Here is a 24510-nt window from a genome sequence, read left to right on the forward strand (position 1 = left end):
GGAGATCCGGGTTCGAGACCCACTCAGAACGAGAATGAGGTGTGGCGGTGAGGACCCGGGAGAGAGGCGTTACATATATAACATGTCTGCCACATTTTGCATTGAAACACTAAGTCTAGTTGCAATTGTATTTCCAGTTTCTTACGAGTAATGACTCTGTCATTTAGGAACAGTAATTTAAAATCACCCATTTGCTATTTCTTTTTGGCCACACTGTATGCCACACTGCCACTGCTGGTGGAAAATTATGCACAATTTTGTTGTTTTATTAATTCAAATAAGGAAAATGGGTACTTTTTGTTTCCGTTTGAAATTTGGCAGACAAGGAAAAGAAACTGGCCATTATAATCAACATTATCATTTCCGTCAAAGACCTGCAGGACAGTAAGGCAATACAAATATTTTATCATTCAGTTCAGTGCCTCATCATCTAATGAACTAAAAGCAAAATAATCATGCAGCCATATACAGCCACTAAGAAAGTGTAAAGAGTCTGTACCTTTCATCTCTCCAATGTCTAAAGTCTTCCCTAATTGTTCCAGCAGTTCTGCACGTGCTGCATTCTTCTTGTGCTTTTTGCCATCGTAGTGTTGCTGTGCCATTCCAGGATTGTTGAACCAAGCATTGCACAGCTGACAGTAGCGATCAGAATCCCGGTGCTGACGTGTTGAGCTCAAAGGTGAGATTTCTGAAGAGGGTGTCTTCACTGGACTAGGTGGCACCTCTGCAGAAAGTAGAGAAAGAGTTACATTGGATTATTGATTTAATGCATTATTTAATATTTATTATATCCAAGATTTTGGAATAGCAAAACATGCTGCTTAGGTATATTTGCCAAGTCTGAAGAAGTTTGGTAACCAGGGACAATGTGGTAAATTCTGTATATAGAACTTTAAGCAATGGCCAAGATTCTGTCCTCTCTAGGACACACCCCTAAATATGGGGTTGAGATTCACAGGAGATTCACTTTTTTCTCCCCATTTTTATTACACTCTGTACATGTTTGTTGGAATCAGGGATCAAAGGTTATGCCTTTATGTTGCTACTGTTGGAGAAGATGAGAAAATCTATTTCTTATTGGCCATAACTACACACACACACACACTAACAATCACAAGTATGAATCCTGAAAAAAAATATAGTGTAGATATGGTTATTATATTTGAATTAAATTATTAAAAGTTTTTTTTTTTTTCATTCACATTGTAACAAGAATCACAGGAAGTGTCACTTGCAGCATTACCTTCTCCATTTCTCAGTAAAATGCACATGCTACAAAATCAAAGGAAAAATTTAGATTTTTTTTCCACCTTACGGTTTCAGAGGCTTAACGTGAAGAATATTCTATAAGTTTGTCACAACATGGATTCCTGGAGAAAAATGAATTTAAGTACTGTAGATACAAGTTAATAGAATAGGTGAGGGTTGGGAGTTTTTGGGACTAAGGTTTTACAGTTTGTACTGTTTTGATTTGAATAGCTTACATCACAAGGGACAGCCCATCAGTTTTAAAGCATGCAACATTGCCATTTCTAATCAAACTGTCCACCAGCTGGTAATGAAATTTGTTTTAACCATTTGTCAAATCCAAGTTTTACTATCATTTGGAGTTTTCAGTGACTTTTGATTGGATTTTTGGATTTTCTATAAGTAAATGCTCAGACAACAAAAGAGAAACTCACATAAATTATTCCAGCCATGTGATGACATTTTACTGCTTGGATAATCCAATGAATCAAAGGAAAATAAAGGTGCATCTCAGTACAATAGAATGTCTTGGAAAAGTTATTTCAGTAATTCAACTCAAATTGTGAAACATGTACTCAATACTTGGAAGGGCCTCCTTTAGCTTTAATTACTGCCTCAGTTCAGCGTGGCATGGAGGTGATCAGTTTGTGGCACTGCTGAGGTGGTATGGAAGCCCACATGGTTTTCAGCTCATCTGCATTATTTTGGTCTCTTGTTTCTCATTTTCCGCTTGACAATACCCCATAGATTCTCTCTGGGGTTCAGGTCTGGTGAGTTTGGCCAGTCAAGCACACCAACACCATGGTCATTTAACCTACTTATGGTGCTTTTAGCAGTGTGGGCAGGTGCCAAATCCTGCTGGAAAATGTAATCAGCATCTTCAAAAAGCTGGTCAACAGAAGGAAGCATGAAATGCTCCAAAATTTCTACTTTGACTTTGGTTTTCAAAAAACACAGTGGACCAACACCAGCAGATGATATTGCACCCCAAATCATCACAGTCTGTGGAAACTTAACACTGGACTTCAAGCAACATGGGCTATGAGCTTCTCCATCCTCCCTCAGACTCTAGGACCTTGGTTTCCAAATGAAATACAAAACGTGCTCTCATCTGTAAAGAGGACTTTGGGCCGCTGGGCAACAGTCCAGTACTTCTTCTCCTTGGCCCAGGTAAGACACATCTGATGTTTTCTGTGGTTCAGCAAATTCCTTGACACATCTATGTGTGGCGGCTCTTGATGCCTTGACCCCAGCCTCAGTCCATTCCTTGTGAAGTTCATTCAAATCTTGAATCAATTTTGCTTGACAATCCTCATAAGGCTGTGGTTCTCTCGGTTGGTTGTGCATCTTTTCTTCCACACTTTTTTCTTCCACTCAACTTTCTGTTAACATTGGATACAGCACTCTGTCAACATACAGCTTCTTTGGCAATTAATGTTTGTGGCTTACCCTCCTTGTGAAGGGTGTCAATGGTTGCCTTCTGGACAACTGTCAGATCAGCAGTCTTTCCCATGATTGTGTAGCCTATAGTGAACCAAATTGAGAGATCATTTTAAATGCTTAGGAAACCTTTGCAGGTGTTTTGAGTTGATTAGCTGACTGGCATGTAACCATATTCTAATATGTTGAGATTGGTGTGTTTTTGTTAAATGTGAGCCAAAATCATGACAATTAAAAGGACCAAAGACTTAAACTACTTCAATCTGTGTGCACTGAATTTATTTAATACATGACTTTCACAATTTGAGTTGAATTACTGAAATATATGAACTTTTCCAGGCCATTCTAATTTATTGAGATGCACGTGCATGTGTCATCTTTATTCATTTACTGTATGCTTATGCATTTTTATGCATGGATGGCAGCATCACCACAGAGCAGAATAAATAAACAAAAAACATACCAGAGAATCATAATGCAGGGCCTAACAATCAGTTTTAACACCTCAGTGGCTGTCCAGTCTGCCATGGATTTTTTATTTATTTACAAAAGCTCTGATTAGCCCTTGACATCACATCCCATTATTTGGCAGAATGGACAACTGGAGAGAATAGGCCACTTTGTGTCTGAGACTATTAGTTTTCATAGGTCTCATTGAGGGGTGAGTTTGTTCTCATTTACACTGACTGCTCTAAACTCAAACTCTCTTCTTCAGCCCTATTTGCAACATTATATATGATTTGATATAAACTACATTAGCAGTGTGACTACAAAAGGTTTGGCTAAAGTGACTCCACATAAACTTCCTACAAAACTTTGATTTATTAGCATATTTGTAAAAACAATCAGGAACAAGAGACATGTTGAAAAGTACCCTTGTTGAGCAAGGAAATTAATACCCTGCCAAAACACATGTATTTTTCCTTCATTCTGTTTTCACTCTTATTTCTACACACTTTCCAGCAGGGTAGATGAAAATATAATCCATGCTTTAGTTGGGACACACAATTTAATTTATCCAATATACAACCACTGTCGCAAAAATTACATTTGATGATGCAAATTAAAATGCTACATGAGATGAAAATGTAAAGAAGATAAATGAGCTGTCACAAGAGAGGGTGACAATACATGAGCAGGCAACTTCATTTTGAGAAAGCTTAAGCCTAGTTTGTTTTTAACTGATGGTCTGTAAAGAATTATTGTTTATCGCAGGGCCTATCAGTTTGTGGCCCAATGAAAGACAATACATTTGCATAAAAGACATTAAATGAATTAGTCCTGCCTGAAGTGTGGTCACACCTCCTCTTACAGGAAATTTACATGGCATTTTAAACCGCCTACGAAGAACAAATGTTGCCTTGACAATAAACAAAATGTTAAAAGTACAAGGCAAAAACAAATTAAATAAAAGTGAAAGTCAAATAAAACGCATAATATGTAATTCATAAAACTCCCTTAAGCCCTTGCTTCAGTTATTGGAGTATCTGACAGATTCTTGCAGTATAACAATATGGATATTGGCAGAATTCGGCACCGGCACTGAAACACTGCAGTACTGATTTACAAGCTCAGGGGTTTACAGAGTGTCATCCATCAAAAGGAAAAACAGGTACAAACACAAGACCAAGATGATCTCTGTAAAATATAAGAGAACTGTGTTTTATGCAGGGTCACCAAGCTTTTTGACATTGTTTACTAGATTATTTGCACTTGTTGTGAGTTATGTGTCACACAGTGACAACTTACTGCAAGTCCCTTGCTTAAATATTGTCACTGTCACTGTGTTTTGTGTGTGGAATAGAATATGTGGAGCTGAATGCCTTGATTCATCATATTTGTGTACTAAAACGCCATATATTCTTATTGTGCAGGAACCCTTCTTATAAAACATTTCTAACATGTCATTCACAAAAAGTTGAATAGCCAGTCTGCTTGTGTGACAGTTCACTTGTTTGGTGAATTATTCTAAAATATTACAATATAAAAATAAGTCTTTTGTATTTCAAATATATTTTAAAAAGTAATTTATCCCTGCAATGGAAAAGCTGGATTTTCTGCAGCCATTACTCTGGACTTCAGTGTAAACAGGATCCTTCAGAAATCATTTGAATATACTCATCTGGTGCCCAAGAGACATTTCTTATATTCATTAATCTTGAAAACAGTTTAGCTGATTATTATTTTGTAAGATATGTTTCTACAGGTTTATTTGAGGAATACAAAGTTCAAAATATAATTTATTTGAAAAATAAATCTTTTATAATATTATAAATATCTTTACTGTCACTTTTGAATAAAAAAAGACTTACTAATCCCCTCCCCCCATCGTATACATCTTACACTGACACTTTTTTGTAAAGCAATTTTGTTGTGCTATTTTATCATACATGTGCTATTATAGTTTTTATTAATATATTGAATTATTTTTGTTATTTTAATAATTTCTGCTGTCATTTTCATTTGAAAGTTTTTTATTGTTTGTAAAAATTACTATTTTACATTTTATTTTTAGTGTTAGTTATTTTAGAACATCAAGATCAACTAAATGAAAATGGGAAATGTTGCCTTGTCAGCTAAAATAATCATCTACTTAGTGTTTATCTTCCAAATACATAGATATGAAGATAAATTTTCGCATAATAGCTAAAACACAGAGCCCGCATAAGTGACAAAGGATAACACCCGGGAATGTCCCCAATAACACTGGCACTAGTCTAACCATAGAAATGTCTCACCCAATGTCATTACTGCAACCAGACTTCTGCCTTAACAGTCCTTCTATACATCCCAAATTAAATTAGGTGTCACAGGCCTGTGACACAGAAGTTTTTCATTACCGCTATCTCAGTTTTATTTAATGTTCTCATGGTCACTGGGGTGGCCAAAACCTTGGTCATAACTGTTACTCCTTGCTCTTTTTTAGGCATGAATCCAGCTCTTTTACATTATTTTAGTGTATCATTAGCACCTTACTGTCCACTCCCCCACTGTGCTTCTTATTCACAAGCTCAGGGAGAAGCAATGGGCATGTCTTGATCCCCAAAAGGCAGATACACCTCCATCCTTCCATTTATTTGCTGGTTTTTGCCTACTGCAGCATAAAAGCACTTTAAAATCACTTAGAAGGCCCCCCGAGTATAACTGGATATAAGGAGAGTCTATTTCTATCATATATATATATATATATATATATATATATATATATATATATATATATATACAGGTTCTTCTAAAAAAATTAGCTTATTGTGATATATTGTGATATTTTCCATAATGTAATGATAAAAATTAAACTTTCATATATTTTAGATTCATTGCACACCAACTGAAATATTTCAGGTCTTTTATTGTTTTAATACTGATGATTTTGGCATACAGCTCATGAAAACCCAAAATTCCTATCTCAAAAAATTAGCATATTTCATCCGACCAATAAAAGAAAAGTGTTTTTAATACAAAAAAAGTCAACCTTCAAATAATCATGTTCAGTTATGCACTCAATACTTGGTCGGGAATCCTTTTGCAGAAATGACTGCTTCAATGCGGCGTGGCATGGAGGCAATCAGCCTGTGGCACTGCTGAGGTGTTATGGAGGCCCAGGATGCTTCGATAGCGGCCTTAAGCTCATCCAGAGTGTTGGGTCTTGCGTCTCTCAACTTTCTCTTCACAATATCCCACAGATTCTCTATGGGGTTCAGGTCAGGAGAGTTGGCAGGCCAATTGAGCACAGTAATACCATGGTCAGTAAACCATTTACCAGTGGTTTTGGCACTATGAGAAGGTGCCAGGTCGTGCTGAAAAATGAAATCTTCATCTCCATAAAGCTTTTCAGCAGATGGAAGCATGAAGTGCTCCAAAATCTCCTGATAACTAGCTGCATTGACCCTGCCCTTGATAAAACTCAGTGGACCAACACCAGCAGCTGACATGGCACCCCAGACCATCGCTGACTGCGGGTACTTGACACTGGACTTCAGCCATTTTGGCATTTCCTTCTCCCCAGTCTTCCTCCAGACTTCCTCCTAGCTTTCATTCGAAAAAAGTACTTTGGACCACTGAGCAACAGTCCAGTGTTGCTTCTCTGTAGCCCAAAGTGGCTTGACCTGGGGAATGCGGCACCTGTAGCCCATTTCCTGCACACGCCTGTGCACGGTGGCTCTGGATGTTTCTACTCCAGACTCAGTCCACTGCTTCTGCAGATCCCCCAAGGTCTGGAATCGGTCCTTCTCCACAATCTTCCTCAGGGTCTGGTCACCTCTTCTCGTTGTGCAGCGTTTTATGTCACACTTTTTCCTTCCCACAGACTTCCCACTGAGGTGCCTTGATACAGCACTCTGGGAACAGCCTATTCGTTCAGAAATTTCTTTCTCTGTCTTACCCTCTCGCTTGAGGGTGTCAATGATGGTCTTTTGGACAACAGTCAGATCGGCAGTCTTACCCATGATTGGGGTTTGAGTAATGAACCAGGCTGGGAGTTTTTAAAAGCATCAGGTATCTTTTGCAGGTGTTTAGAGTTAATTAGTTGATTCAGATGATTAGGTTAATAGCTCGTTTAGAGAACCTTTTCATGATATGCTAATTTTTTGAGATAGGAATTTTGGGTTTTCATGAGCTGTATGCCAAAATCATCAGTATTAAAACAATAAAAGACCTGCAATATTTCAGTTGGTGTGCAATCTAAAATATATGAAAGTTAAATTTTTTTCATTACATTATGGAAGATATCACAATATATCACAATATGCTAATTTTTGAGAAGGACCTGTATATATGGAATTAGGGACAAGAAGGGAAAGCAGGTTAAGCATAATGCATAATGCAGTGACCAAAATAATTTAAAGTATCTCACATTCTAAAAAAAAAAATCAGTTCATGGCCACTGCTGCAGTGAAAAAGATTCACCGGCAATCTGTTACCTGTCTTCTCTATAACAAACAATAGTCTGACACCAGTAGGCAGGAGATTTCAAACATTAATGAGACTCTGTGGGAGGAAATAAGAAAGGAACTTCAGGTAATTCCAGGTGACAGTTTAGGCAATAAAGGAAGAGTCATCTATCAGGAGATTTACTGCAGGCACAAAGACAGCTACTGGATTTGAGTGACATAAAGATGGAGAGGGACTTTCTAAGAGATCATTCATCCAAGCATACAGTCTGCACAAGTCATATGCACAAAAAACCTTTTGTGATTCCTTAGCGACAACTGTTGCATGTTGTTAGGTCTGAGTACACCCAAACACTTACACACTTTTATCACAATTAATTGTGGGGGAAAACATGCAAAATATCTGATATATTTAATAAGTGAACAGGCAAGGTGCAGGCGATGTGTGTATAATGCTAGAAATGATGCTCTGTCAAACGTCATGACAGTTGTAGATGAAGATTATGCTGCCTTTACATGTTACCTGATTTATTCAAAAAAATAGTAATTACTGTATTTTGTTTCTGTTATTATTTATTAATTTTTTAGACAGAAAAATCTATGAAAAAATCAAAACACCATTGAATATAAAGCTACATCTCTGTATATTTATCGTGTTTTCTTTGTCTTATTTACATTCTAACTACATTAATAATACTTTTCCCCTGAATACACAAAACACGCAAAATCCATATAAACAGCTAATGTAATAAACAGCTTAAAATGGCCAAACCCACTGAAAATGTATTTCACACGCAATCTTAGGCTACGTTTACATGACAACGATGTAATCAAAATCAGAAACATTTTTTCCTTGCATTTTTAAAAATCTTCCCGTATACACCACAACATTTTCAAAAAGATTCGTAAAAAACATCCATAAAAAATGTCCAAAAATTCTGTTTTACGTAAGCCAGGCCAGTAGTTGGTGCTAGAGTTTAGAGAAGTGACGATTATATGTTGTATATTATGTGTCTCCGCTGTTGGTTCTAATATTGGTGAAGTAAATCCATACTTTCCTGAAGAAGCCTTAGCAAACTCTTGAGCAGCAATAACAGTGCCATGTACTCCGCCACTGTTGTTTATGTTTGTTCACACTTGCCTTTAAAATAAACATGTACAGCACATGTCTACATACCTAACATGTACTACTCATGCGCACAATGTCACCAGTTTCAAAGGTACCTGTATTGGGAGTTTACGCGGAAATGTTAACAGTGGCGTTTTCAAAAACATATCCATTATCCATTTTCAGTCCCCAAAACGCTGTCGTCATGTAAACAAACAGACAACACGCATAAAAAGATTCCTGTTTTTGGCTGAAAACGTTGTTGTGTAAACGGCCCCTTATCCTAATGCAATGGAGGTGTATGGCTTGAGAGATTCTATTTCTGGATCAACCAGAACAGGATCAAAGGCTTTTTTTAATCCTTACAGCTATCTGCTTTTCTCTCGAAAAATTTCTTAACTGGAGTTTCTGTACCATTTTCTCACTGCTGAATCTCATCTAGTTCCCTGCTTTATATAAGCAGGGAGTTTTTGACCAAATACAGTATTTGAAATATGAAACATAATGCCTTACAAAAAAAACTAAAAAAAAAAAGATATTTTTTAATATGCTGGTGTTAACTATTGGAAATAGTATATAATTATATTTAAATTATAATTAGGTAGCTTGCCCAGTTTACACAATACTGCTGTATCTTGTCTAGAAACACACACAAACAAACAATTATTTCCCCATATTTACCAAAGGGTAAAGACATTTATTGTAGTAACAGGAATCACGTTCAACCAGACCTGACTGCAAAACACCCTGCTGAGTAATTTAATAAGATTGATGTAGTACCCTTAAATGTCATGTATAAATAAACAAATGTACACGAAGGTCAATAAACACGGCCTTCCACTGGTTTCTCATTTGTTTTACTGAATACAAAAGAGGTGGAGGAGGAGAAGAAGGATAAAGAAAAAGAGAAAGAGACAGGATGTTGTGTGTTACTGGCTGATATCCGGCTGAAACAATAGTGTTTCCCAGGAGATGAGCTGGGCTCAGGTCACTGGCTTCACTCAGCCATGTCACTTTGTGTGTTATGTAGAAATCAATAAGAGTGGCCTTTGAATGGCCTGGTTTTATTTCACACAAACTGAGATAGAGCCACTAAGATCCTAACGAATCACACAATACAAGCTAACTACTTAAAGCAATCATCAAGCATTAAATTACTTGCATGCACTTTTTTTTTTACTTGATCCATTAAGCTATTCAGAAATACCTTACATTGAACTGAAAGACAATGACTTGAATATACATCTATTTTTAAATAAATAAATAAAAAAATCTTTAAAGTCTTAAAAAGTCTTAAAGTCACAATGTAACTGATATATGATTTTTATAAAAAGCCAACATAGACTTTCACTTTTTTTATAAAAAGGCAAGGTTGGTTCAGATCAAACAGTAATCACAAGAAAAGTGTGTGATAAGAATTCATTATAAAATAAAATGAAACAAACACGAAGACAAAAATGACATTTATAAGAATTTGGCATTTGTGTTTTGAACTAGATTTTTCAAAGATTTCTTGATCTCAACTCTTAGACATCATTATTTGTAATTGACCTGGAACAGACTTTGAGATCACATTCCAATCCTAAACTTCAATAATAAACTATTCATTCAAATAGCACCTAATAGATCATCTTTCCCTGTAAAATGCTTATCTAAAAACACTTTTAGAGACTGCAGCACTTTTTTTGAAGCGACACTGCAACATGTTCACAGTTTGTCCCCAGATTGCCAGGGCACTGAAAAGCTTACTGAGTTTCAAGAGAACTCCTCTTTGCTCAGTTAAGCTGGGCCTTGGTTAGTCTGTCTCAGTATGCCACATGTCAGAGGGATTGATGGTCTGCCTCAATCCACTCCGAGTGGGACACAAGCCTCGTCTGTCTCTAGCCATCAGACGCAGATGGCACAGCTAATGATGGCATCAGTCAGTGACAGGAAACATGGGAGGAACAAGCAGAGAGAGAGAGAATGAGCAAAGAAAAAAAACAAGACTACAGTGGTAATACATTTTAAGCCAGATATGCTACATAGCCTTGCATTTAAAACCAGACAGTGAAAAAAAATGAACCTATGAATTTTAAATGATCATGGCAACACAAGACCATAAAATAATATGCAACATGTGGTTGATAAGTAATGGATAAAAGTTCAGTCAGATGGTCGTTATCAAAAGCCTATTCAGGGTGATAAAAAGTTTATTTTAATAGTAATAAAAAAATACAAATAATAAAAAATATTAAGTAATTTTTTATTATTTGTATTTTTTTATTAGTATATTTATTATTAGTATATTTATAGTATATTTATTAGTATATTTATTAATAGTATATTTATTATTATTGTTATTTTTATAAATGTATTTACTTAAAAAAAAAAATATATATATATATATATATATATATATATATAATTTTTTAAGTAAATACATTTATAAAAATAACAATAATAATAAATATACTATTTATTTCATTTAGATATGTTAAAATAATAATAAATTACTATTACTTTATTTAGATGTGTTTTTATTTTATTATTTTTATTATAATAAATATGCTGGTTTTAATATATTTATTACAATAATACAATCAATTTAAATAATAAATCCCACAAAATAAACAGTGGTTTTCATCCACTAGTATGCCTTGTACGTGCATCGGATTACATCAGTTTGACATAGATAGTGGACAGACAGTGGCTCCATCTCAAGCGTTAGAATTGTGTAATTGATCCTAAACACTGGATGTGATGTGGTGGGCCTCCTAACTATGCCATATGTGGCACAGCTGTCCAGTGAAGAGTGTAATTAATAAACATATTGGCCATTTGGAGACACAGCCTGTAGGAAAGCTGGTGACTAATGGATGCTGAACAGAACTGCGAGCCAGTGTAGTCTCTCTCTCCATTGGCTGAAATCGAAATGACACACTCTACTGTAAACACTGTATATCCTTTATGCATCCTCCCACATGCAGAGGATTTCTGAGAGCCCACACATCCCCGAGTGTTTCCTGCTCATTTTTTTGCAGGTCGCTATTGTGCTGTAAATGGGTCAGAAACCCAAAATGGACAACAAAGTACTGCATGAATGTGAAAGTGACATGACATACAGCCAAGTATGGTGACCCATACTCAGAATTTGTGCTCTGCATTTAACCCATCCGAAGTGCACACACACAGAGCAGTGAACACACACACACACTGTGAGCACACACCCGGAGCAGTGGCCAGCCATTTATGCTGCAGCGCCTGGGGAGCAGTTGGGGGTTCGGTGCCTTGCTCAAAGGCACATCAGACATGGTATTGAAGGTCGAGAGAGCACTGTACATTCACTTCCTCCACCTACAATTCCTGCCGGCCCGAGACTCAAACTCGCAACCTTAGGATTATGAGTCTGAATCTCTAACCATTAGGCCATGATAGACAAAAACCTAATGCAAGAATGAACACAGACATAAATACAAATATGCAAACAGCGTGGCAACAGTATTCTCAAATCCACTGCTTTCATTTGTCTGCTTCTGTACAGCTCCTTTTACAAAGTCACAGACAGACACGTACGCATTCTTCTACCTTATTTTTAGGTCATTTACCCCTAGGCAAGTAGACTGATGTGCAGTGCAAGACTGTGAGTATCTGGCTCTTTCAAACGCCTGCCCTGATCCTCCAGCCACATGCAGTCATCTCTGACATATCTACTCACATATCAACACCCTGCTAGAGTTTTTTAGTGCTATGTGTGTGCATGTGTGTTTTTGTATGTCCAACACGTACCTTTGGCTGATATGGCAGGCTGTTCCCCCAGCAGAAGTTTGAGTCTTTTAGCATGGATCTTGCCTTGGTAATGAGACTGTGCTACCACCGCTGAAGTAAAGGACATGTTACACAGTGTACAGCACTTGTTTTTATCCACATCTCCCTCCTCACTCCCCTGCAACACATCAGACACATTGTTCTTGGTCAGAATGTAAGACAGAGCAAGGGCATGGGGTTAAAAGAGGAAATCAAGAGCTTAGCACAACATTTCTCACAGCAGATTTTCTCCTCCTAACCCCGGAGGTCAAGTTGTAGAATCTATGGAGTTTATTTTCCCAGTGATACATTAATCAGTATTTGCTTGGGCTAGAGGTCCAATAGAATTCACTTTCAGGGTTTCTTTCCCAAAAAAAGAACTGTCATTTTGTTAAGATTCCACTGTGAAATTTGCTAGTCTTTTGCCTTGTTAGATGTTCCTTAACAGAGGCTGTAACTGTTAACTGTAATTACAGGGAGATACTTTACATTGATAGTAATCAAAAACAAAGGTTGCCCTACAGCTCAGTTTCCAGCTCTATGAATAAACAAGGAGCTTATTTGCATGAATTTTCCGGCAATTTTGTTCCATTGCCACATGGAGCCTTGGACCATAGGAAGGGCAAACTGGTATTACACATGTGGAGTTAAAGGCTTAGGTTGCACTTTGAGGCATTCTTACACAAGCATGTCAATGCATAAACTCTCTCTCTGTCTCAGCAGGAAACTCAATCTTCCTAGACTACAGATTGTATTACAAACACTGTGCTTGAAGTGTGTTAAAAGAGAGTGAGAAAGCAATAAGGTCAGAACTCCTGTACAAGTATGTTCTATGGGTATGGAGATGGTATGTAGTAAACACACTACTACATTTGCCATATTGTTTTTTTCCAAACTTTAAAGTTATTTTTCTCAGTTCCAGTGTGGGTGTAGTTACTGCATTTTGTATTGGCCTGTATTGCTTGCTTTGTTTAATATACTGGTTTTGCATAATGTGTAATAGGGGAACATGTATTGAAGCTATTTTCGGTCTGAGGGTGACCTGCAGAAATTCCCCGTTTTCTCTTTTTTTTAAGGATCATGGAAGGCAAGCACCCTCAGTGTTAATGGAGGGAGCTGCACACAAAGCACACACCAACACAGCACTTCTCCGAATGACCTTGCTCTGTGCTCAAGTATGTGCACTGTACATTCAGTATATCCATTACAATATCACCTGCTCTGAAAAGCAGAATCTCTTACACAAGTCCTACCGTGCATTCAGAATGCTGTGGTCTTTGTACTATAGTGACTTTCACTATGTGATACAGCAAAATAAAATCACTATCAAGGGCAAAAAATAATGACTCTCTATTAAAAGAAAATTTGATAAAGAACATGGATGTTTATTATTGTTATGCTATCTGCAAAAGGGGGAGGTCACCATGTTGCAAATTTGCACTGAAAGTGAAAGTGATGTGACATTCAGCCAAGTATGGTGACCCATACTCAGAATTCGTGCTCTGTATTTAACCCATCCAAAGTGCACACACAGAGCAGTGAACACACACACACACTGTGAACACACACCTGGAGCAGTGGGCAGCCATTTATGCTGCGGCGCCCGGGGAGCAGTTGGGGGTTCGATGCCTTGCTCAAGGGCACCTAAGTCGTGGTATTGCTGGCCCGAGATTCGAACCTAGGAGTCAAACTCTCTAACCTCTAGGCCACGACTTCCCCAGTTAAAAGTACTGCAGTTTATCTGTTAAATTATGGTGTATGGTTGTTTTGGACTTCATGAAAGTATGGTTTTGATATGCAAATTGTGGTGCAAAATATATGCACAAAGGTGCAAATTAAAACGCAAATTAAATTTGCACTGGCTGAGAGTTTTTCAATTGTTAAAATTGGTAATTTTAGACAGTGAAAAAGTTAGACTTTTGTGTTATTATGCAAATGAACCTGCAATTAAAAGAAAATAACGGATAAAATACGTTTCTAACTTTAATTTAGATATTTATTTAAATGGTAAATTTTAACAAGTGGAAATATGTCCATGTGTCAATGAATTTTCTTAGAGCACATTTCTGGTTTTATTAACCATCAACTTTTTTTTATAACAAAATGCTATAAACTGCATCAAAATGTTCTTCCTCTGAAACAACTTTCTTTGTCTTCTGAAATCACTTAGGCCATGCGGACTAATTTGAACTAATATCCAAATAGCTATTATGGGATTATAGGCATTCTGTTGAGTGTTGAACTATATATTTTCATGTTGACTGTCCTTTTTCACTAGGAAATACATCAGATTATGGAAGTGAACTTTGTCATGTTGTCTTATAGATAAATGAAAAATAAATGCATATATTTAAGCATCAAATCCAGAATCTAAGGTAAAACCCACAAACATGTGCATGCATGAACAATATTGATAACATTTTGAACCGAAAAATGACAGCCAAGGATCTTTAATAGAAAAACGCAACAGAAAACCAGTGACTTAATCTCCAATGTGATATTTTCAGATTTGTGTGACTTTATTTTAAACTCATGTGCAAAACTGAAGATAATTACATGTCTGAATATACGTCTACGTAGCAATTCACAGCCTGTCACTAAGAAATAATTATTGCTCTTCGGCAAAAAGGATTTGCAAAAAAATAATCTTTTTTTTTTTTAATCTGAAAGCTGTAAATTCACTTTTCTGTCAACACAAAACAGTGTCTTCCACAGAGCTTTACTCTTATAATAGTATTGGTGCAGCATCAATAAGAAAACAAGAAAAAACATACTTGTTGTCCCTACATGTTAAGGTTGGAGTGGAGAAAGTATTTTAAGTTACACATTACTTTAACAGAAAACATCATGTTGTCAACAAAATCAGTTTTCTTAAATCATATTATAATGATGATGATTTTGATTAATAAATTAGGCTTAAATTCAATTCAAAGCAATTTATTGGCACAATAAAAGTGTTGCCAAAGCATAAAGTCTCTCACATGCAATAGCTACAGGTTCGTCTCATCTCATGGATCAACTCAAATTGTGAAACTCGTGTATTAAATAAATTCAATGCACACAGACTGAAGCAGTTTAAGTCTTAAGTGGTTCTTTTAATTGTAATGATTTTGGCTCACATTTAACAAAAACCCACCAATTCACTATCTCAACAAATTAGAATATGATGACATGCCAATCAGCTAATCAACTCAAAACACCCGCAAAGTTTTCCTGAGCCTATAAAATGGTCTTTCAGTTTGGTTCACTAGGCTACACAATCATGGGAAAGACTGCTGATCTGACAGTTGTCCAGAAGACAATCATTGGCACCCTTAACATGGAGGGTAAGCCAAAAACATTCCAAAGAAGCTGGCTGTTCACAAAGTGCTTTATCCAAGCATGTTAACAGATAGTTGAGTGGGAGGAAAAAGAGTGGAAGAAAAAAATGCACAACCAACCGAGAGAACTGCAGCCTTGTGATGATTGTCAAGCAAAATCGATTCAAGAATTTGAGTGAACTGGGCTGGGGTCAAGGCATCAAGAGTTTTTTGAAAACCAAAGTCACTGCACCCGTTTACCAATAAATTTTGGAACATTTCATGCTTCGTTCTGCTGACCAGCTTTTTGAAGATGCTGATTTCATTTTCCAGCAGGATTTGGCACCTGCCCACACTGCCAAAAACACTAAAAGTTGGTTAAATGACCATGGTGTCGGTGTGCTTGACTGGCCAGCAAACTCACCAGACATGAACCCCAGAGAGAATCTATGGGGTATTGTCAAGAGGAAAATGAGAAACAAGAGACCAAAAAATGCAGATGAGCTGAAGGCCACTGTCAAAGAAATGTGGGCTTCCATACCACCTCAGCAGTGCCACAAACTGATCACCTCCATGCCACACCGAATTGAGGCAGTAATTAAAGAAAAAGGAGGCCCTACCAAGTATTAAGTACATGTACAGTAAATGAACATACTTTCCAGAAGGCCAACATTTCACAAAAAAAATTTTTTTAATTGGTCTTATGAAGTATTCTAATTTGTTGAGATAGTGAACTGTTGGGTTGAATTACTGAAATAAACTTTTCCATGAGATGAGATGCACCTGTATATAAATTAAACCATATTAGGTCAATTTATATTAGGCTAATAACCCTGTCAGCTCTTAAATTGAAGTGTTTTTGTAAAAATTCAAAAATGTTATTGTTAAAGGTGTTACTCACTTTTTACAGTGTAGTACCATACTGCATGCTCTTAAATTAACTTTACTTTGTACTTCATGGTGTCGACCCCATTTCTCACAACTGCTGAGAATAAAATCATGTCAAAAACGACACTGTTGTCTTTTCTCAGATGGATATGCTGGTTAAAGGGGAAGGCTCATTTACTGCTGGCAAGAGATAAAACAGAGAAAAGGGCTGTGGCATTGCAGGTGACATGCAAAAAGAATATACATAGTTAATTTACTTATATTATTGACACACCAACTACATTTCCATAAACTTATGTCAGAGACTGTACTGAGATCATGTGACTCAAACTGAGTTAGGAGTTTGAAAGCTAAACTGAAATTGGTTTGCCTCATATTTTAGTGATTCATTTGTGCAATAGTCCTGCATTTTGCATATCTCTGCAGTATTGTATAAAGTCAATTCAAAGAGACAAATGACTGCCTATTGTCCAACTAAGCAGTGACGGAACTATTAAGAGTCTGACAGGGTTCATCGCGGCTGTGATGGAATAATCAGGAGGCAGATAACCATCTGATTGGAACAGCAGCACACGCCTGTGAAAAAGAGATGCTGAATGTGTAACTGCTGTTCAAATACCAAGATCAGCGAGTCTCAAATGGAAATGGTGCATTCTTTTATGTATGTACAAACTACAAACCTTGTGGTCTCTAGGCAGCTTACGATAGATACAGTCGGCATCTAGTCATAGCTGGGGGCGTGGCGAGGGTGGAGTCGGCATGGGGGAAAACACTGCGAGCATCGTGTGTATCTGAATGGCAAAATGCACATATTGAGCGCTCATTCCCAGAGACACGTAGAACAATTGTAGTCTCTTTTAACTTTAATATTCATATACACTAGTCCACATCGATATTTTATTCATTTTACAGCCCTAATATAGATGAATTCATTCAGAAATAGCCAAATCCCGTGACGTTCTGCTTTATACAGCAAGTTCCATTTTTGACTGGATTCCGCGTTTCAATCGTTTCGCAAACACAGACGGGGTGAATTTATATGAATGAAAGTGTAAAAGTTCTGACACAAAACTAAGTTGTTACGTGTCCACACGCTTTTTTTAAGTGGGTTTATGTTCGACACAAGGCTAACGTTACATAGTTTTGCTTCAGGTAGAATGATAAGGCTAATTATATATGCATTCCACTTTCTGAAACAACCTTACACAGTTTTGATAACGTTAATAATGAACTCGATGTTAATATAGCCTGCCTGTGATGAAATGCCGACTGCACACACATACATGCTTAGTCTTGGGATTCCACAACTTCCCTTGATCATCCTCAAAACTTATTGCTTGTAGGATTTTGTAATCCTTTCCGGCTCTGTATGTTTATTAGGAAGGATGTAGAACTTCAATTCATAATTTGTTAGTTTATTGGAGGTACAGAAAACGACAAAGCAACTCTTCGGCGTGATTGTCCCGTTTATTTCAATTGGCGCCAAGGCTATGTTTTCCCCCCACGGGCTAAATTCACATCACGTGACGGGGCGTTCCCGTGGGCGTTCCCAGACCAACCGTCTGTATCTATTCAGTTCGATTACGATTCAGATGGCTTCGATGCGATAACATGATTATCGATGCATCTTTTTTTCTATACAGAATTTCTTTTTTCTCACCATGTGACTATTATATATAATATAATAAATTGTAATGGCCAATAATGAATTTACTTTTGGAATCTTTTATTAATAAATCAAATGAAAGGGATTTGGCGAGTCATCTGGAAGTTAACATTTGCCAACAAATGTCCCACTGTTGCAAAGAACCAACAGGAAAAGAAATGTGTGCCTGTAGCAGCAAACTTGCAGTAAATTAATACAGACTTAAGAATGTAACAAAAAATAATGGACACGCCTTGCATATAGTGTGGCTCTTGTCCAGGTCCTTTTTTCCTTCAACTTCATAGGAGCACTTGAAGCGGACTTGACAACCCTGCATTCAACAGGAGGAAGTTTTCACTGATCACAGGTAAAAAATAAGGAGAGATGTCTGACAAGATCATTTTTCAAGATTTGCTGCTCAAGAGATTTCCTGAGCTCATTGACAAATATCTGATCTTGTAAGATATGTTCCCTTTACAGAGTTTTGATAGCGGCTCCCTCATGTGCAACAGTCCCACAGGGCTTCTAAGCCAAAGTGCTTAGCTTAGCTTTTAATGCAGTCTCTTACATGCACGCCATAGACTGTCCTGCCTTTCCTGTCAATATTCTTGACATTTGTGAATTGATTCAGAATCGTCCACATCCGCATTGTGATGCATCTAAGAATCAAATTTTCCCCCACCCCTATAAGATTGTAAGAATATCAAACTGCCAATAAACTGATGACAAAAATAAAATATAACACCTGTATGTAACAAATGTTATATGTAAATAATAATAATAAATAGATGGAAATAATATAATCAACTGTATATAATATTATTAAATGTAACAAATACACATTAATAAATACTATATATATATATAAACATAAAAATGACACAAATAATTTGGCTTGGGAACAATGGTGTATTGGTGACAATATAAAATTATATTCATGACAAAATACACATCTCTATTTTAAAGGGGTCATGATCTGCCTTTTTAATCATTTTTTACTGTTCTCTGATGTCCACTTATAACGTTATCAAGATTTTTACCTAGAAGAACAATTTAGAACAGGCTATTTTCTGACCTGTTTTGACTGCCCTCATCAGTGTGCTCTGTTTGAATAGGAGTGTATCTATGGGGAATTGTGAAGAGGAAGATGCCAGACCCAAGAATGCAGAAGAGCTGAAGGCCACTATCAGATCAACCTGGGCTCTCAAAACACCTGAGCAGTGCCACAGACTGATCGACTCCATGCCACGCCGCATTGCTGCAGTAATTCACTCAAAAGAAGCCCCAACTATGTATTGAGTGCTGTACATGCTCATACTTTTCATGTTCATACATTTCAGTTGGCCAAGATTTCTAAAAATCTTAAGCAATATTCTAATTTTCTGAGATACAGAATTTGGGATTTTCCTTAGTTGTCAGTTATAATCATCAAAATTAAAAGAAATAAACATTTGAAATATAGTATCAGCCTTGTGTAATAAATGAATAGAATAAACAAGTTTCTGTTTTTGAATGGAATTAGTGAAATAAATAAACTTTTTGAGGATATTCTATATGACCAGCAACTGTATATGTGTATATATATTCACATAATTGTACTCTGCTTTATGGATAGCTCTCTCTCACACATCCACACCTCCCCCCCCCCCCCCCCCCCCCCCCACCCCCCCCCCCCACACACACACACAGATATATATATAAAGCAGAGTACATTTTTGTGAACAATGAAAGACCTCAGAAAAGCATCTGAGGATCAGCAATGCATCTGAGGCTTGCAGGCAGGAGTAGCTGGTGAAAGCGCTCTAGGGGCTTTGCAGAGATTGCTTTAGTGGAAAACCTTTTGAGGTTTAATTCTGTTTACACAGTATATATGTTTGTATGGCTATTGCTCCATGGATTCAGAATGCTCAAATCCACATTTTACAAGCATTTTACAAGCATACTGTGCTTTTAACTGGAGCACATTAAGGGATTATTCACTTATATTTTTGTTTACTACTTATTTCCTCCAGCAAGAATTGTCTACTTTGTGACAGCACAATGAAAAAGGAAGAAAAAGGTCAGAGAACTCATGACTCAGTCTGGTCTGTGTCTCCATGAGAACAAGATGCTATGTAAAGCATGGCAAGCTCAGTGCTGTCAGTTCACATTGCATCAGTCAGGTTCCCACGGATACTTCAAAACCATCCCCATATAAATCTTAGCATTTAAAGATATACAATATCTATATTAAAGCTATAATCTTTTGGAAGATGGTTTCAAATCTGCATCATCCACATCAGTGTCACAGCTTAAGATCTCAGTACTGATTCTGACAAGGCTAAAGTCTAAATACCATGACAGAAGAAAACCAAAAAAAAAAAAAAAAAAATGCTAATATACACTCACTTACTGTAATATGGAAAAATCATCAATGATTTATATTTTCAAAATGCTTAAAATAATAGAAAAAAAAAACTATTTGAGCCCAGACACCTTAAAGTGTCTTAAAGTTGTGCTATAAATTAAAGTACTCATAAACATAAAAAAAAAAAATGTACATATTTTTATTTGAAACAAGCTTGGACCTAGAAACAGTATTTGGTACATCATGAATTAACAAGCAGATAGAGCAGTGTTTTTCCATATAAAATGGCCTGTGGTCTGCAGAAAATTCCTCGATTGTCAACAAAAATCTTTCCCAAAACTAGTGATAATGAGTTAAATCAGCAACAGTGTTGAGATTGTTAACTACTATTGAAATAATTTTTGTTGACTAAAAAAAAAAAAGAGGCTAAATAGATATTAGGTAAAACAAAACACAACTACTGACTGCATATCATTGACTTTAAGTGTAAATGTATGAAGGCAGCAGAAGAGAAGGTTTCAGCAAAGCTTTATCTGTGCATACATCCCATTAGTTCATCCTAAGAAAGAAATGTAAACTGAACTGTAAATGTAAAGAGAAGACTGCTGTATCACTCTCAGGCTGTCGGGACATTCCACACACTGTCACTGATCTGTCATTAACTGAGTGAAACAAAGACTAGAACAAAAGTTGAGGATCCAGGCTCGAGTTCCAGCTCACTTTCTTCTCTCTTCTTTCGTTCTGGTCTTCCACACGCTCTCCATCTGCCCTGCTCTCCTCTGGAAACATGAGACCCAGCAGGGGTTGATTTAATCACCGCTAATTAAATAGAAGTATCCGATGGGCTATTCGATCAGTGCAGAAGTTGTTCCAGACTGCTAATAGTGTCCTCCGCCACAGCCCTTGCATTGAGTTACAGTGCAGGAGACTTAGGGAGCGATTTTTAAAGTGTCCTTAGGGGACCATGTAGCTATTAGTAGCTGCCGCAGACAGCTGATTTGTGTTAAGCAGATGGATGTGGCCAGTGATCTCGTGTACGATCTGATGCTACTTTATTAGGTGTTGAGAGAGCAGAGGACAGCTTGTTAGAACTTGGCTGCTTGCTGACTCTTAATGCAGGTGAATTTTACTTCTCCACTGGTCAATAGCCAGTGTACTCTTACACAACCCTATGCTCTGGGGAAATATAGAGGAAAAAATTTTAATACTTCCCTTAACATTTAAACTGTTGAAAGTGTAGCTTTCACATATGTGTGTGCGTGCACATTGTAATTGAAGAAATCAAGAAAATAAAAAAGTACAGTATGTCTAAGCTTTTTCTGATGAAGTAAAATTGCTGACACAAAACTTTCAGTTTTTTTTTTTCTTGCCGAGAAGCAAAAAACATTACAACATCATTCACACAACAGTAGCCATGTAGAGTTCATTGATCTATACATATCAGAAAGAGCTATGTAGTGGAAAAAATAATTGCTTTCAGTTCCACTCTACTCCCTCGGTCCCGCTGTGAAAAGTGCTGATTTTGACTGAATGCTTCCTGACTTAGTTTTTCTCTATCACGTTTATAGGTTAATGACAGAGAAAGGGTAATCACAAAATTCCACATCTTGCACTAATTTTATATTGATTTTCAGAAGTACATTAACTGATAAGTGATAAGAGAGTGTAAGAGGATTAACTCAATATTTAAATGGGAAAACTTACCCTAAACATTCAAATTTGATTAATTTAAACTAAAGACTTAAATGAACAGTTATCTCTCTCCAGAAAAAAAAAAAGAATTAAAAAATAAAATAAAATAAAAAGTGGAAACATGATGCACCTGAGCTCAATTTTGAGTGGCATGGCAAAGGCTGTGAATATTTATGAACATGGTTTGTTTTTGAATATTTATTTTTTTATAAATTTGCAAATATTTCAAACAAACTTATTTTACGTTGTCATCATGGGGTATTGTTTCTATTATTTTGAGGAAAATAATGAATTTAATCCATTTTGGAATAAGAATGTAACTTAACAACTTAACTTTCCAGACGCACAGTATATACATTCATACATATACATACATATATATAGATATATATATATATATATATATATATATATATATATATATATATATATATATATATATATATATATATATATATATAGTAACATTGTTACAAAATAGGAGTTTAATTTGTTTTAAAGCAAAAAATCTACAGGCCTGAAGGCGCCCTAACTTGTCTCTTAAATGTAAATGTAGTTTAATACTGTCTCTCTCTTTTCTGAAAAAAAAAAAAAAAGCCATGTCCATATTTCTACCTCATTAACATCACTTTCAGTGGGTCAATGGCTCATCAAAATTTGCTGTCCAACTTGCTCAAAGTCTAGTTTGTCTGCAGAGCCTATTGACAGAGGACACATGGACACACAGCGATCGATGACTATTTGAATGTCTGTTCTTTGCCAATATTGATCTGATACAAGCTAAGTGTTAAAGTTCAGTTGAAGAACTCAGAAGCAGCTCATAGTCTTTTGAAATCTGGCCACTGAAGGTGGCAGTTCCCTACACAATAAGTGTACTAATCACCTTCATTTACTGCAATTCTCTGCCAGTATCCTCACTTCAACAGCTTGTCTAACGATGACAATTACTGTGATCATACAGAATCAATAAAACATACACAGCACTCAATATCATTTAATTATAACTGTATCCAATAGCCGACGGCTATGATTTTGCATCCTCTGACTCTCACATAAACATTTAGATGTGCATTTGGTCTCCTGTGGTAAGAGCTTTGTTGGTCTGTTTGGAAGCTGTCTAAAGAACATGTAACATCTGCAAAAACCACAGGCATCATAGACTTTCTCTGCCTAGCAGAGAGTGCAAAAAGGCAGATCCCAGCAACACACAACCTTTTTTTTTGAACCCATCTTGTTGTGTGAATAGCCCATTAAATACGGCCATAAAGTGGAAGCCTGTTTTATCCTATACTGAGAGAAGCAGAGCAGAATGACTATCATCTCAGCAAGACTCATCTCAGAAGATGGCTGTAGTTCAGAATTGAGTTTCTTGAACTTTCTTGTTTATTTCTTGAATTTAATTGGGCTCCATGTAAAACCTGCTCCATTCTCAGACCCAAGCTTGAATGCACACAAGATCACCTATTAACTCAAAGGGCCCTATTTTAATGATCTGAAACGCAAGTGTCAAAGCGCGAAGCGCAAGTAACTTTGTGGGCGGGTCTCGGCGCTGTTGCTATTTTCCCGGCGGGATAAATGGCTCTTGCGCCCGGCGCAAATCTAAAATGGGTTGGTCTGAAGTAGCTTCATTATTCATAGGTGTGGTTTGGGCGTAACGTGAAATAAACCAATCAGAGCGTCATCCAACATTCCCTTTAAAAGCAGGTGCGCAAGTTCCATTATGGATTGCTATTATTATGGCGTATTTACCAGGCGCACGCCAGGAGCGGTTCACAGCCGAGGAGACTGATGTTCTTGTAAGAGCAGTGAAAGACAGAGAAGTTGTGTTGTATGGGGATGGGAGAATAATTAGCCTGAATAATTTGTAAGCTAGATTTATGCCTATTTTTTTCACATCTTCGTGTCACACCACAATGATTTCCGTCATCTCATGTGTTAATATTTTTTTAGTGTAACAATTTATGATTTGCAAAAATAACTGTTGCATCTGTGTAGATTACATGAGCAAAGTGTATGCGCGTTGTGCACGCTATACATTATGGTCAAGCATGCGCCCTTAAAATAGCATAATGAACAACGCGCAACGCGCCACTGACTTTACACTAGGTTTTTTCTGGTCAGTGGCGCAATTGTTTAATGGAACAGCAAAATAGCACCAGGGATTGTTT

General features: G+C 36.8%; 1 protein-coding gene across 1 annotated transcript in view; it reads right to left on the reverse strand.

The window, feature by feature from the left end:
* Nucleotides 1–395: 395 nt before the first annotated feature.
* The window catches only part of LOC113091365 (zinc finger matrin-type protein 4-like), a 48204-nt gene continuing 24089 nt past the window's right edge, over nucleotides 396–24510 (reverse strand). Inside the window, exons 4-5 of the mRNA XM_026256841.1 lie at nucleotides 12454–12610; nucleotides 396–724 (exon numbers count right to left, since the gene is read on the reverse strand). Of these exons, the coding sequence (XP_026112626.1) occupies nucleotides 411–724; nucleotides 12454–12610 (471 nt within the window). The 3' untranslated portion in view covers nucleotides 396–410. The remainder of the gene's footprint in view (nucleotides 725–12453; nucleotides 12611–24510) is intronic.

This window comes from Carassius auratus, unplaced genomic scaffold, assembly GCF_003368295.1.
Source record: "Carassius auratus strain Wakin unplaced genomic scaffold, ASM336829v1 scaf_tig00214183_4049273_7079891, whole genome shotgun sequence".
Lineage (NCBI taxonomy): Eukaryota > Metazoa > Chordata > Actinopteri > Cypriniformes > Cyprinidae > Carassius > Carassius auratus.